Source organism: Typopeltis vanoorti, chromosome 4 (genome assembly GCF_054136105.1).
Source record: "Typopeltis vanoorti isolate ZY-2024b chromosome 4, IOZ_Tvanoo_1.0, whole genome shotgun sequence".
Lineage (NCBI taxonomy): Eukaryota > Metazoa > Arthropoda > Arachnida > Uropygi > Thelyphonidae > Typopeltis > Typopeltis vanoorti.
Genome location: NC_143552.1, coordinates 63,172,332 through 63,187,861, shown reverse-complemented (window position 1 = coordinate 63,187,861; position 15,530 = coordinate 63,172,332). Strand labels below are relative to the sequence as shown.

Sequence of the window (15,530 nt, the reverse complement as noted above, 5' to 3'; positions counted from 1 at the left end):
TATATATATGATGTCTTTGCTGTTTGGAATAATTCATGTGAACATCTAGCCATCTTCTTACAAAAAAATCAATAACTTCATCACAGAATCAGTTTCACTACACTATGGAACTTGAATCAAATGGAACTGTCTTTACTTGATGTTCTTATAAAAAGAGAATAGGATGGCACCTCATCAACATCTGTTTTTCACAAACCTTCCTTTTCAGGTCGATATATCCATCAGACTTCAGCTCTCCATCTCTCACAAATTATGTTTGATCTCATTTTATCTGCTCTTTGCTCGATCTACTGCAGAAAGAAATTTCTACAATTAAATAATCTGCCATTCTCAATAGTCACAACCCCAAAACAGTGGAGAAGATTATCAGTCATTTTTCTTCACCTTCTCTTAGAAGAAAAGACTCACACATAGTCACCATCCTGTACATTAAAGGCATTTCGGAATGCATTTCTTGCACCCTGAAAAAGTTAAATATTTCCACAACTAAGTTAAGGGGGATAAAAATCCCTTATTGTTTTTCAGCCAGTAAGCGAAACTAAGATCGAAAACTACGATCTGAACATTTCACGCCGACGAACTGTTGGCGGATCCAAGCGTAAGTGACCACTTGGTAATGCCACACCAAGGCAACTCGTTGCAAAGGTGGAGCAAGATCCCTCACTATTCTTGATATTTTCTCATAATGTAAAAACACACAGCTCCTAGGAGATGTAGTACTGTTTTACATTATGAGGAGAGATCACTACCCAGACCGGTTTCAACCTTTTTTGAGGTCTCATCAGTGAGTAGCTAGACCTAGCATATCAGAGTTTAAGTGAAAAGAACTTACATACTTTTGCTATACAATTGCCAGAAAGGTGTGTCACTATATTATATTATAACATATTATAACTAAGATGAAAAGCCAAACGGCTATTTTTTTCTGGCGAGGTTGATAAGTTAAGGGGGATAATATATGATATAGTGACACACCTTTCTGGCAATCGTATAGCAAAAGTATGTAAGTTCTTTTCACTTAAACTCTAATATTCTAGGTCTAGCTACTCACTGATGAGACCTCAAAAAAAGGTCGAAACCGGTCTGGGCAGTGACTTCTCCTCATAATGTAAAACAGTACTACATCTCCTAGGAGCTGTGTGTTTTTACATTATGAGAAAATATCAAGAATAGCGAGGGATCTTGCTCCACCTTTGCAACGAGTTGCCTTGGTGTGCACTTACGCTTGGATCCGCCGACAGTTCGTCGGCATGAAACATTCAGATCGTAGTTTTTGATCTTAGTTTCGCTTACTGGCTGAAAAACAATAAGTGATTTTTATCCCCCCTTAACTTATCAACCTCGCCAGAAAAAAATAGCCGTTTGGCTTTTCATCTTATCTCCACAACTTTCAAGCCTGTAAATTCAATTAGCTCACTGGTACCATCCCTAGAAGATAAATTTACATCTCTACTGCAACTGTAGTCTATTCAGTCCCATGCAACTGCAGGTTATTCTACTTTGGATCAAAAGACTGATCTGTTTCTATATACCTTTCTGAATACTCATCCCACATTTCATCCAAGAAACTGAAGAAATCAGGCCTAGCAGAACATGAGATTACTAATATTAGCCACAGGATCCTTTGGAATTATGGCAATTACTACATATATGTTCCCATAAATATAAGTGTCTCTCTTTACAGAAAGTTCTGAAGTACTTCGGCATTGCCCAAATCTTATTATGAACTATACTGTTCTTATTAAGAACAATATAGTTCTTAATAATAATAAAAAAATTATTTTAAGAAGTATGGTATTTAATTATATAAGTTTTTATTACATGTAACACATATGCTTCAATTTTTTTTTAATAATCGCACGTGCACGCACACACACACACACACTGCAATTGATCCTAATAGTATAATTTTTTACCTAGCTGTCTCACAACTGCATATAATGAGAGAGATTCCATTCCCCATATACCTTCATTGTCGTTTAATTTTTTTTTATTTCTAACTGTATTATACTGATGATGATCCACGACACTTGAATTGAAATATCTGTAATCAATCCATCGTAATTAAATATTTTTCAACTGTGACTACATGTTACTTATACAGAACAAATAACACACAGTTATCTCTCAATAAACGTATGGATATATTTTCATATTTCTGAATTTTATCAATAGAAGACTAGCCACTTGGCGATAATAGTAATTAACTCAATAGTAGATGTCTTTCAGTGCACAAAAAACAAAATACATAATCACATTCTAATACGTTGAATCTGAGATGTGGAAAACATTTTTTTCCCCAGCAGGTGATGATCCACGACACTTGAATTGAAATATCTGTAATCAATCCATCGTAATTAAATATTTTTCAACTGTGACTACATGTTACTTATACAGAACAAATAACACACAGTTATCTCTCAATAAACGTATGGATATATTTTCATATTTCTGAATTTTATCAATAGAAGACTAGCCACTTGGCGATAATAGTAATTAACTCAATAGCAGATGTCTTTCAGTGCACAAAAAACAAAATACATAATCACATTCTAATACGTTGAATCTGAGATGTGGAAAACATTTTTTTCCCCAGCTGAATAGCACATTTACTATCAAAGAAATTATGTTTGCATCTATGTTATACTGAAGGAGATGTAAACAATAGCTTACACTTGCTTACACTATGAGTTAACTCATAGTATCTCTGGGAATACTATCTCCTACCGATGAAACCTGAAAGTTCAAACATGTCTAGTTAGTGACTCTTAAATAATGGATTTAACTTATCTCATGAAAGTGAAATTTATGACACAGGCTAGAGAACATGTTTTAGAATGCAAATGTGATAAACTTACTCATTATATTTGCGATAAAATGAAGGTCTGACTCCTAATATTTTTACATCTGAACCAGGCCAAAAAAATGTTCCAGATTTTTCACCTTTCTTTTCAACTGAAATCCACATCTGAAATAAATAATGTACATAAATTATTCAAAATGAAATTTAATATAGATGTCTTGGCGTTCTACAACAGCGCTTCCCAAACTTTGGGCCGTAGCCCCCCCCTTGGGGGCTGTAGGTTTTGTTGAGGGGGGGTCGTGAAATAATGAAAACAAATTTAAAATCTTTTAAGACTAAGTAGATTTTTTTTTATCTTAAAAGAAGCGTATTTAATTTTTATTATTTATTATTTCTTTTTTGTTATGTTTTATATTTTATTGGAAAAAATCGCACATTGGTGCGCGTTCACAAATTTTGCTTCCTGCGTATTTTGGCGCTTAATGAATATTAGTAAATATATGCTTATTCATATAAGTTTCATTTCAAAACAGAAATCTAAGAATTGCAGTTTCAAATATTTTACCTGATATTGGTGTAGCAGCATTGAAACATATCCATCACATTAAATTGTTATTAAACTTCTTTTAAGTTTTTAATTCTTTCTTTATTACTAATCGTTTTATGTTTCATGTGCTTGTACTGCAAATGTACAATAACAATATATCTATCTATATAAAAATATGAGATAATGTGCCATGTCAAATGTGTATGTAAGATGCTAAAAATGTATTATTTGCATTTGATTTTTGCAATATTCGCTGTGTATGTTTTGTATTGAATATAAATACAATACATATTATAATAATATATATCTATATTACGATTTTTTTTTTTAGGGGACCGTGAAATATTTTAATTTTTCCAAAGGGGCCCCTGACATCCAGAAGTTTGGCAAGCACTGTTCTACAACACTCATTCTACATCCAAGTTGCAAGATCTAATAGACAAGACCAATAAGAAAGATATATTAATAGTGATGGGAGATTTTAATGCCAAAATTGGGAAGTTCACCCCAGGCATGGAGGATGTTATGGGCAGGTTCGGAGTTGATAACAGAAATGAAAGAAGTGAAAGAATTTTAGAATTTTGTAAAGCAAATAATCTATTTATCTGTAACACCCTTTTTTCCATAGACCTTCCCATGGACCTCACCAGATGGTACAACAAAGAATTGCATCGATTACATTCTAATCAAACGCAATTGGAAATCATCAGTGCAAAATGTTAGAACTTTAAAAACTCCAGACTTCGACACTGACCATGAACTGCTAGCAGCAAAAATTAAACTAAAATTCAAGTATCGTAAATCACAAGCTCCTATCAACAAAGTGGACCTGTCAAAACTGAAAGAGAAATCTATGCAAGATAATTATCAGACACTAATAGGAAATGAGTTTAGAAGATTATCCTATGACAATATAGAAAATACATGGAATCAAGGTAAAAAAATTGTTACAAGTACTGCAAGAAACATACTTGGTACAACATCAAGACCAAGTCATGAATGGATAACCCCTGAAATTCTAAATACTTTAGAAGAAAAAAGAACAGCAAAGCATATATTAAATATAAAAAATACAGAAGAAAATAAACAACATTATAAGAATCTTAAAAACAAAATTGATAAAATGTGCATATCTGCCAAAAATAACTGGTTGGAGGAAAAGGCAAAACTCTGCGAAGCTAATAAAAGAAACGATAATAAAACGGTATACAAAATTATCAAATAATTAACTAAGATCTATAAAGATAAACCATTAGCAATGAAAGATAAAAACAATCTAGAAACTGGGTCAATACAAAATATTAAAATAATTTGGAAGGACTACTATCAAACATTATTTCAAAAAGAACAGGAGGAGGAAAGTATAACAGAAAAGATGATATATGAAAAGGCACCACCCATAACCTCAGCAGAAATTATAAATGCAATAAACCAAATGAAACTTTCAAAAGCTATGGGTAAAAATGAAATATCTATAGAACTATGGAAATATGGTAGCAAGGAAGCCATTAATTTCTTAATGAATTTATTTAATCAAATTCTTTATACTGGAGTATTTCCAACTGACTGGAAAACAGGAATTATTATACCAATTCACAAAAAAGGAGACAAAAGAATATGTGAAAATTACAAACCCATAACACTCTTAAATCATAGTTATAAACTATTCATTCGAATTATACAAAAGAGAACACAGGCGCTTACAGAAAAAATCATAGAGGAAAACCAAGCAGGATTCAGGCCACATAGATACACTATAGACCATATCTTCACCATTAATAATATAGCAGAAAAATATTGGGAATACAACCTGCCCATATACTGTTGTTTTATAGATTTTAAGCAGGCCTTTGATTCAGTTAATAGAAACAAATGGATTACTATCCTAAAAAATGTAAAAATGGATTCTGATATTTTAACATTTATTACAAATTTTTATGGAGACACCAAAGCTTTTGTTAAAACAAACAACATTAAAACCGAGATTTTCAGAGTCGAGAAAGATGTAATGCAAGAATGGAATTGGAGCCATGAAAGTTAAACTGTTTACACCTGGTATGCCTGTTCCCTTCATTTATTATTAAACGGTACCTTAATTCAGTCCTAAACTAGTATTATGCAGAAAAAGAGACAATGGCGGAAAAATGTGCAAACTATAAAAATACTAGTCCAAATGAGATTGATGAATTTGTTTTCTAAAGAAAATTTAAATACAGTGATTACAGATATCTAATTAGTTTATTTCACAGCACTTTTTTTTTTTTTTTTTTTTTTGTATATACCTTCTACCACTCACAAAAGGACCAAGTTTCTAAGATATACCTTTCTCCTTAGCCAATTTTTACAATCTATTCCTCCTACCCTTTAAAAGCATAGTTGCTAAAATTCATTTCCTTTGCTACTTACAGTAACAAGAAAAAGCAGTCATTTTAAATAATTGCCAATACTAATACTGAATTGCTTTTGACATACAAGATTTGATTTCCTTGCATTTCATCTCACGTTTTTTTTTTTTTTAATTTCCTCATATTTTTTACATTTCTTTATATCTAACATTCTAGAGTCCATGATATCACTTTTTAAATAAATTTAAAAGAATTCCTTATTTGTTTTCCCTAGCAAAAGTAAAATCCAGTCTAGTCAGTCAAGTAGTTAGTGTTCTTCTCTCAAACCTCCAGGCAGAAAGTTTGAATCTCATAGCATGGATATTTGTGAATGTCTTTAGGTGCATGTGATTTTTATATCCAGTGTGAGAATATTACTGTGCTTGTTGGAAGCACAAAGTAGCTTGAAAAAGTACTAAATTTAGTCTTTAGAGCAGAATTCCCATACTATCTAATGATGGTACTAATGTGCTATAGGATTACAATCTTTCATGGGTGAGACAGGAATTTTATATTATTATTATCAATAGACCTCCAAGGATCAGAATTTATTAATCTGCTGCATGACATCTAGGAAACTCAAATACTCTTAAAAACCTTACTTTAAAAATATAAATATCATTTCAAAACTTATACACACCACACATGCATAGCCAGTAGGATGATGTAATAAAGTCCTCTCCCCCCCCCATTTATCATGCGTTTGTTTAGATTTCCTGATGTTCTTGCTCCATATAATAAGACTGCAGAATGGATGAAAAACATAGCTCAGGTTCGATATTGCACAATGACTAGCAGCATTTATACATCAAAATTGAAACTCTATATTGAAAAAAAAAAACTCAAATTCACAATGTTTTATGTGAAGTTTGTGGGGATGGTGAAATAGATTGCAGCACAATGTCATGGTAGGCATCTCTCTCTCTCTCTCTTCTGTGAAGGTTGAACAAACATTAAATATGATCCAAGATGTGGCAGACTGTTAATATTTCTACTGTTTTTCAGCCAACATGGAAGATGCTTTACAAGATGTAAAATGAAATATCTGTTAATGTTTTGAATGATAAAGTTAAACTCTGTGCCACAAATGTATTAACTAACTGTGCCGTAATGAAGGTGGACTATCCTGTCCTTATATAACAATATATAAATGACATTAATGTGATATTATTATTACATGACACCTCCTAGAAGTCCAAAAACTCATCGAGGGAGGGCACCTACTCTACAACTCTCTGTCTCCACCACTCAATCCACCAACTACAGCAAACCACATCATCTACTGCTGTCCCACCAATAGTAATTTCACAGACAATCACAAACATCCATGCCCATGGTGGGATTCAAACCTGCAGCCTTTTGGCTGGAGAGCAGATATGCTAACCACTTGGCCAACCAGGCTGGCTAACATATATGATTACTGTACACAGATCCAGATGTGGATTGACAATGAGAAAGTGGTGGAGATGATTCAAAGACAGGTAACCAAGATTATGTCAGGTCTATAGAATGCTCCTTATGAGGATAGATTAAAAGATCTGTGAGTTATAAATACCACTCGATAGGGAAAACGGGATATATAGTTAAAATTATGTAAGTGATTAACATTATATTATAGAACTGATATCAAAAACTTACTAAAAACAAATTACCTGAATTCCTACCCTATGCAACACTACTACAAAAGGTGCTTGGTCATTTTTAAGTTTGTGAGGGACAAATGAGAGTATACTTTGAGAAACATCACAGCCCATAACCAAGGAGCTTGGTGCAAAGTAATAATAATAAAAATTTAAAAAAATAAAATAAAAAGTGTGAGCAATAAACAGGACACTCAATCACGCTGTAGTCAACAAAAACAAGTGACATGATCCACTCCCCTCCCTATGCAGGCTGGCTTGTGTATATTCACATTCTATGATTATCTTCTCTCCCCCCTCCATTTTTTCACATTCTCTTTTCTTTTCTTTTTTTTTATACTTTTATTTTGACATACAAAAACAGATATCAACAATACCGATATATTTGACAGTGCTAATTTATGTATGCTATTTATTATCATTATTTTAGCAAACCTTTAAAGTCAGCCATATTGTGGAAGGTCTCATTCAGATAGCAACATATATTGTGCCTAAAAATCATTCACACACACACATAGCATTCACAGCATGTTTTGGCATCAGCAATGCATTCTACCCACTACCACTACTCTCTAAATGAAAAATCTAAGTCTTGCTCTTCTTCCTCCTATTCACACTTTTATGCAACTTCTAGGGATAACCTTTGATTCTCCCCACTACTCATCCTTCATTTTATATACAAGTATAATCCCTTCTGTGTTAATCCTGTAAAATCTCAATAACTTCCTTGCTGCCTATCTACTAAATGCTGGATTTAACATTTCCTCATCTAACATTCCAGAGTTTAAGATATTACCTGATTTGCTCATGTCTCAACCATCGCCAGAATTTGAATATTACAGTGGAAACTATAAGGACCATAACATAACATGCTGATCATAACAGTCTATGTGTCTGACCAATGCCTTATATAAGAATTTTTAATTAACCTACCCTACCATCCATAACAATTATTATTATTCCTGATCAACATGGAGTCATAAGACTCATTGTGAGAGGTCCACTCATATTAGACAGCACTTGGGGGTGTCGGTTTAATGCAGCAAAATGTAAGGTCTTGAGGTTTGGGAAACATCGATGGGATGCTGCATACTCTATGAAAGGAGTTATACTGGAGGAAGTAAGGGGAGACAAGAGATCTGGGGTTGATGATTGATAGAAACCTGAAATTTAGGGGACATATTGAGAAGGTAACACAGAGGAGTGCTGCAATAATGAGAAGGACACTGATCTGCAGAGATAAAACAGTTATCATTCTGTTGTATAAGACCCTGATCAGACCACACTTGGACTATTGTTCTCAGATTTGGTCCCCAGGATTTGAAGGGGATAAATTAACTGTGGAAAGGGTACAAAGGCAGATAACAAAGATGGTTTCAGGCCTGTACAATGATAGTTATGAGGATCGGCTGAGGGAATGTGGACTGCAGAGTTTGGTGGATAGAAGAAGGAGAGGTGATATGATTGAGACTTTTAAACTGTTGAGAGGTGGTGACAGGGTTGACACTGGGGAGTTCTTTCGCTTGGTTGAACAGCGGGAAGGAGTGATGACAAGAGGCCATCCCTAGAAGTTACGAAAGGAAACTGTGAGCAAGAGGGTGAGGAGTGGTTTCTTTGCATGGAGGGTGGTTGAACCATGGAATGCATTGCCTGACGGAGTAGTGAGAGCGAGAATGGTCAACGAGTTCAAGGAGTGGTATGATAGACTGTGTTTCTTAGGGGGGGGACCTCCCCTTGATGAGTCTTGATAGACTTTGTGTTTCTTAGGAAGGACCTCCCACGATGAGTCTTTTGACTCCATGGAGGCCTGAATAATAATAATAATAATAATTAATTTAACCTTTCTTTGGTAGAGACAAGTTTACTCAAGTGCAGCAGACTCCTGCTATTAAACAACTGAACAGGTAACCTTACATGAATAATTTATTGTAATAAAATTTTCATTCACATTTCATAGCATTCTTGTGCTTGTAGTCCAGTTAGTTCCTATTGAAGATGACCATGAAACATAGGTAAAAATTATATGATGATAAATATTTGCTTTTTTCATGAAGGTTATCGGGTTTAATTTTATTTCTTAAAATGTCTACTTAGGTTTCTACTAATATATATAAACTTCTAAAATGTATCCTATGTGTATTCCTAAACTAGCTATGGTGAGAGTTGACTGTACTACATAAATTGCATGTACTTAGATTTGTAAATGGTACCCTCCTTCCATACTTCCACTTGTTTAAGGTCAACCGAACAGTTTACTACTCCATCCAGCTTGGTATCATAAGCAAAAGAAATTTTTACTTATAATTTTTACAAGTATCTCCATAGTGCAATTGGAAGAATAATGGGACATCATGCCCTTTGATTCTGGAAAGATCTGAGTTTGATTCTTGTCATGAGAGGAATCTTTATACAAGCTTTTTCACAATTGGAGGTGATTTAGCCAATCTCATAGTACTATGCTTTTCTATTCTGAAACTCCTGTTTTTCATCCTATGTATAGTCAAATCAGCCACAGAATTCTGATAATTTACAAATATCCATGTGGTTAGCCTGGTGGCTGTGCGCTTCACAACCATATGCCTGGGGAAGGAATGTCCTAGGTTCGATTCCTGTCGGTGATGTGAGGAGATGAAGAATCTTTCTCAGCCATAGCCAAGTTAGCCAGCCTTGGGCATGGACAGTAGGGTTTTTTCCCCAGTTTATTCTGGGGGTCTTCCCACAAAGCAGGCAAACCGGCCTTGAGAACCCAACACTACAAGACATAGGATACAACAGGGCGTAGGGCTGACCACCTTATCCTGTGAATGGTTTGAGGTCCGATGATTAATAAACCCTCGACACAGCAAGGTAAAAGAGGGTATAAAGAAGATGAGATGAGATATATTACTAGTGGGTGGTAGATGGCGTTGTGTGTTGATGGTCATTAATGCTGCTGTGTGTGTGTGTGTGTGTGTGTGTGTGTGTGTGTGTGTGTGTGTGTGTGTGTGTGTGTGTGTGTGTGTGTGTAGTTGGAGGATTAAGTATTAGAGATGATTCTTGTAGAAGGGCTTATATGCTGGTTAAACATGATAACTAAATACGTAAGAAATTGATAGCGTACACTAGAAATATAAATTAAATCAACTTTAAAATATACTTTCTGATATTTCGGCAATGTCACGTTGCCATCTTCATGGGAACTTAAGATAAAGACACATGCATGCAAGTACTACAGAACAGCAAATGAGAAACAAAGCGAGGAAGCTACCGTATTTCTGAAATCCTGATGGTGCCCCTTGGCAGGCTATATTAGGTGTTCTTGGCCTTTGGGCTGAAGTTCTTCTGATATATGTTTCCCAAACTTGGGGCAGTCTCATGCATCCAAATTTGTTGGAGTTTGGCATGTTCCTAAGGGCTGAGGCTGATTCCATGAATAGTCTTTCATATTTGAACTTGTTGCAGTGTATTACTGTGGCTTTCTTCCACTTTATTCTGTGGAGTGTATCCAGAGCATGGTCTGCAAGCCCAGAGTGGCTGTAGTGGTGAAATCGGATGTAGTCGTTGTGTTCTGAGATTCTGATATTTGCTGTTCCTGCCTGTTTGGCCAAAGTAGGACAATTTACAGCTGCAAGGGGCCTGGCATACACCAGGCAGGTCTAGGGGAGGTGGTTGGTCTTTAGTGGAGCGGATAAGGGATGCCAATTTTCTATATGGTCTGTAACAAGAGGTCAAGTCATGTTTTTTTTTTTTTTAGGATTTTGTTGATTGTTTCCGATGGATTTAGAGTAATCTTTTTTGTGGTAGGGGTATTGTGGATAACTGGTTTTAGTATTTTTGGATTTTTTTTGGTGGAGTAGCCATTGGCTGAGAAAGTGTTAAGGATGTGATTTAGTTCTGTAGTTAGGGCTTGGTCATTTGAACAGATTAGTTTTGCCCTGTTGAATAGTGTCTTAATAAATCCATATTGTTGTGTGTGTTGGGGGGGGGAGATTGTTGGTGAATGTATCTGCCTGAATGGGTCGGTTTTCTATAAACTGAGAAAACCAAGGTTTCATCAGGTTGGCAGGTGATTAGTGTGTCTAGGAAGGGAAGGCTATTGTTTTTCTCTTTTTCCAGGATGAACTTGATTCTAGGATGTTGGTTGTTTAAGTGTGTTAGAAAGGAGAGGAGTGAATCCGGGCCATGTGGCCAAATGGCGAACACATCATCAACATAGCGAAGCCATATGGTAGGTTTTTGTGGGGCTGAGTTTAAGGCTTTCTCTTCAAAAGTCTCCATAAAGAAGTTGGCCAAGGGTGGGGAAAGTGGTGAACCCATGGCTGTCCCCTCTATCTGTTTGTAGAATTTTTCCTGCCAAACGAAATAGCCTGAGTTCATTGAGAACTGAAATAGGGCTGAGATATCAGGAAGAAATTTAGCTTGGATTAGCTCTAAGGTTTCATTGAAGGGGACATTTGTGAATAAGGAGGAGACATCAAAACTGATCATTATGTCATTATATTGGAGTGTAAGGTTTTCTATACTGGTTTTGAAGTGGGCTGAGTTTTTTATGTGTGATGATGTGTTGCCAGTATAGTATGAGAGTGCTTTGGCTAAATATTTAGTTAGTTTGTAAGTGGGGGAATCAATGCCATCCACTATAGGACGTAATGGCACATTTTCTTTATGTATTTTCGGGAGCCCATATATACGAGGGGTCTAGAGTTTGGTTTTAATCTCCACAGACCAAGAAGTGACCTTCTTAAGGAGCCTATGGAGTTTTCTAATTTGTGAGTTGGTGGGATTATATTCAATAGGGAGGTAAGTAGCTCAATCTAATAGTAAAGCCTTAAGCTTACCTGTGTAGTCATTATGATTGAGTACCACAGTGGTGTTCCACTTATCCACTTTGGTGATAACTATTTCTTTGTTTTTCTTCAATTCCTCTAGAGACTTGTATTCACAAATGGATATGTTGTTTTTGGTGGTTTTGCTTTTGTGAGAATACAGGCTACATCCAAATCTCAGCCAATGGCTACCCCCCCCCCCCAAAAAAAATCCAAAAAATACTAAAACCCGTTATCCACAACCCACCTCCCCACCTTCACAAAAAAGATTACTCTAAATCCATCACCATTCCCTACATCTGAGGCACCTCAGAAAAAATCAACAAAATCCTAAAAAATCATGACTTGACCTCTTGTTACAGACCATATAGAAAATTGGCATCCCTTATCCGCTCCACTAAAGACCACCAACCACTCCCCCTGGTATACATATATATACACCTACCTGGTGTATACCAGGTCCCTTGCAGCTGTAAATTGTCCTACGTTGGCCAAACAGTCAGGACAGCAAATATCAGAATCTCAGAACACAAGGACTACATCTGATTTCACCACTACAGCCATTCTGGGCTTGCAGACCATGCTCTGGATACACACCACAGAATAAAGTGGAAGAAAGCCACAGTAATACACTGCAGCAAGTTCAAATATGAAAGACTGTTCATGGAATCAGCCTCAGCCCTTAGGAACATGCCAAACCCCAACAAATTTGGATGCATGAGACTGCCCCAAGTTTGGGAAATATATATCAGAAGAACTTCAGCCCAAAGGCCAAGAACACCTAATATAGCCAGCCAAGGGGCACTAGGACTTTAGGAAAACGGTAGCTTCCTCGCTTTGTTTCTCATTTGCTGTTCTGTAGTACTTGCATGCATGTGTCTTTATCTTAAGTTCCAATGAAGATGGCAATGTGACGTTGCTGAAATATTGGAAAGTATATATTAAAGTTGATTTAATTTATATTTCTAGTGTACGCTGTCAATTCCTTAAGTATTTAGTTTCATATTAGAGATGATATATGTAGGGGATCCCCTAATGCAATGAATCCTTTCACTACTTGTATGGGACATGAAATAATAATAATAATATTTAAACCTAAATATTTATGAAATTAATAAAAAGTAACCTTAACACATACTTTTAGTCCTTTTTTTCTAACCATGTGGCTCTTAGAAGACTTTCACTCTCTAAATAGTCTGCCTGCCTAGTTGGTTGAGCAGATAGCACTTCTTTTCACCCAGTAGGCCATGGGTTTAAAGCCACACTGCTATGAATGTTTAGAATAACTTTAGTTGAGGGATTAATTTCATCATTCAGTGATGATCAAATTTATACTGCTTACTGGAGATATGAAGTGGTTTGAAAACATTCCATGCTTAAATTCTTAGAGTAGGGTAATTTCCAGATTATCTAAATCTTAATTTATTCACAGTACTAATGCAATAAGCTTCTGAGAATTTAAATACATTTTTTTATTTAAATTCTCAGAGTGAGAATACAGGCTTTTAAGAATTTTCCTCATGACCTCTTCATAAAAAGTAAACAAGCTTGCTTGCTATCATCAATCTCCCTTTAACATAAACTAATGTGTGTGTGTGTGTGTGTGTGTGTGTGTGTGTGTGTGTGTGTGTGTGTGTGTGTGTGTGTGTGTGTGTGTGTGTGTGTGTGTGTGTGTGTTCTGATCAGTAAGTGATTCCAGATATAGATATGTTTCATTATTATTATACATGTATCATTAATCATTTGCCACTCTCCAAGCAAAATATGTAGTCCACACACTCTTAACTCTTAGGCTTAGCCTTTTATCTTGTTGAGTGTTACCATGTGACTCCTTTGTGTGCAATTCAAAAATTTGAATGTGTACCCACTTTTTACTCGAAATCTTCAGTAATACAAACTTTCACAAGCTGATCTGTCTGAATTTGCAGTTGTAATCTTCAGAAATAGTGTTCATTCTTAGGTTTTGTATATTGCACTTGGGATTGGATTATTTCTAACTCTAGAACTGAGGTCTTCTACTATCAGTATACAGACATTTTTATTGTATAACTGTTTTTGTAGCATATCATAGAATAACTATTTAATAATAGGGAAAAAAAATTCCATTCACTCTTTCAGCCTCCATGTTGAGGCCGTCTTCAGGAGTATATACATAATGATCATCATCATCATCAATTTCCTGCCATGTACCCTCAAGGGGTGTACAGGATATGATAGTACTACATGAAAAATATTACATCATTACTAACTTCCTATCTACAATTTTCCTCCAAATCAGTCTATTACTTGTCAAGACTCCAACATTATCAGATCTTATATTTCTATCATCTAAGGCACTTTGTACCGTATCAATTCACCTATATCTTGGTCTTCCTCTGGGTCGTTTTGCTGCCAACCTGGCAGAGAACACTTGTTTTGCTAATCTTTCCTCGCCCATTCTGTTTAAGTGACCATACCACCTGAGATTAGCTCTGCTAATGCATTCCTGGATGTTGGACAATGTCAAGTTCTTTCCTAATATCCTCATTTTTAATATGATACTGCCATTGATGCCATCTGTTCATGCCTATAATCTTTCTCAGGACTCTCATATCTACGGTCCCTAGTCTTTGGTCAAGTGTTTTACTTCTGACCCAGCTCTCAGATCCATAAGTTAAAATTGGTTTGAACACTGTCTTGTATACAGCTAATTTAGTGTTCTGACTAATTTCTCTCTTATTCCATATGAATTTATTCAATTGACTTCCTACCATACCAGCTTTGCTGATTTTGTTGTCTATTTCTATATTTAATTTACCATCTTCAGTAAAAATCGTGCCTAAGTAGCTGAAATGTTTCACTTGTTCCACAGGTTCTCCATTCACAATACAGTTGACATTTTCAATGATTCTGCCTATTTTCATTGTCATTGTCTTTTTATTGCTGACTTTCATACCATATCTATTACAACAGCTACTCAATTTAGTCAGAGAATCCTGCAGACTTGTAGCGGATTTATTTAGAAGTATAACATCATCCGCATAAAGCAAAGAGCTAACATTAACATCTCCAATTTTGATATCATGTTTAATACCGCTTTCCTTCATAATGTGATCCATATAGATAATGAATAACAGAGGGGATAATGTACATCCTTGTCTCACACCAGATTTAACATTAAACCATCTTCCTGTACTTCCTTCAATTCTAACTGCTGACTTACAACTCATATAAAGACTAAGTATTGCTTGATATAATGCCCCATTGACACCATATAACTGTAGCGTATTGAATAGCTTCTCTCTTGGCACCTTGTCATATGCCTTTTCCAAATCGACAAAACTTAAATACAGATCTTTGTTATATTCCCAT

At 35.4% G+C, this 15,530-nt stretch overlaps 1 protein-coding gene across 1 annotated transcript in view; it reads right to left on the bottom strand.

Moving 5' to 3' along the window:
• LOC150107366 (venom phosphodiesterase-like) overlaps nt 1-15,530 on the bottom strand; it is a 291,454-nt gene that overhangs the window by 155,243 nt on the left and 120,681 nt on the right. Inside the window, exon 8 of the mRNA XM_090391228.1 lies at nt 2,859-2,968. Coding sequence (XP_090247354.1) covers nt 2,859-2,968 — 110 coding nt within the window. The remainder of the gene's footprint in view (nt 1-2,858; nt 2,969-15,530) is intronic.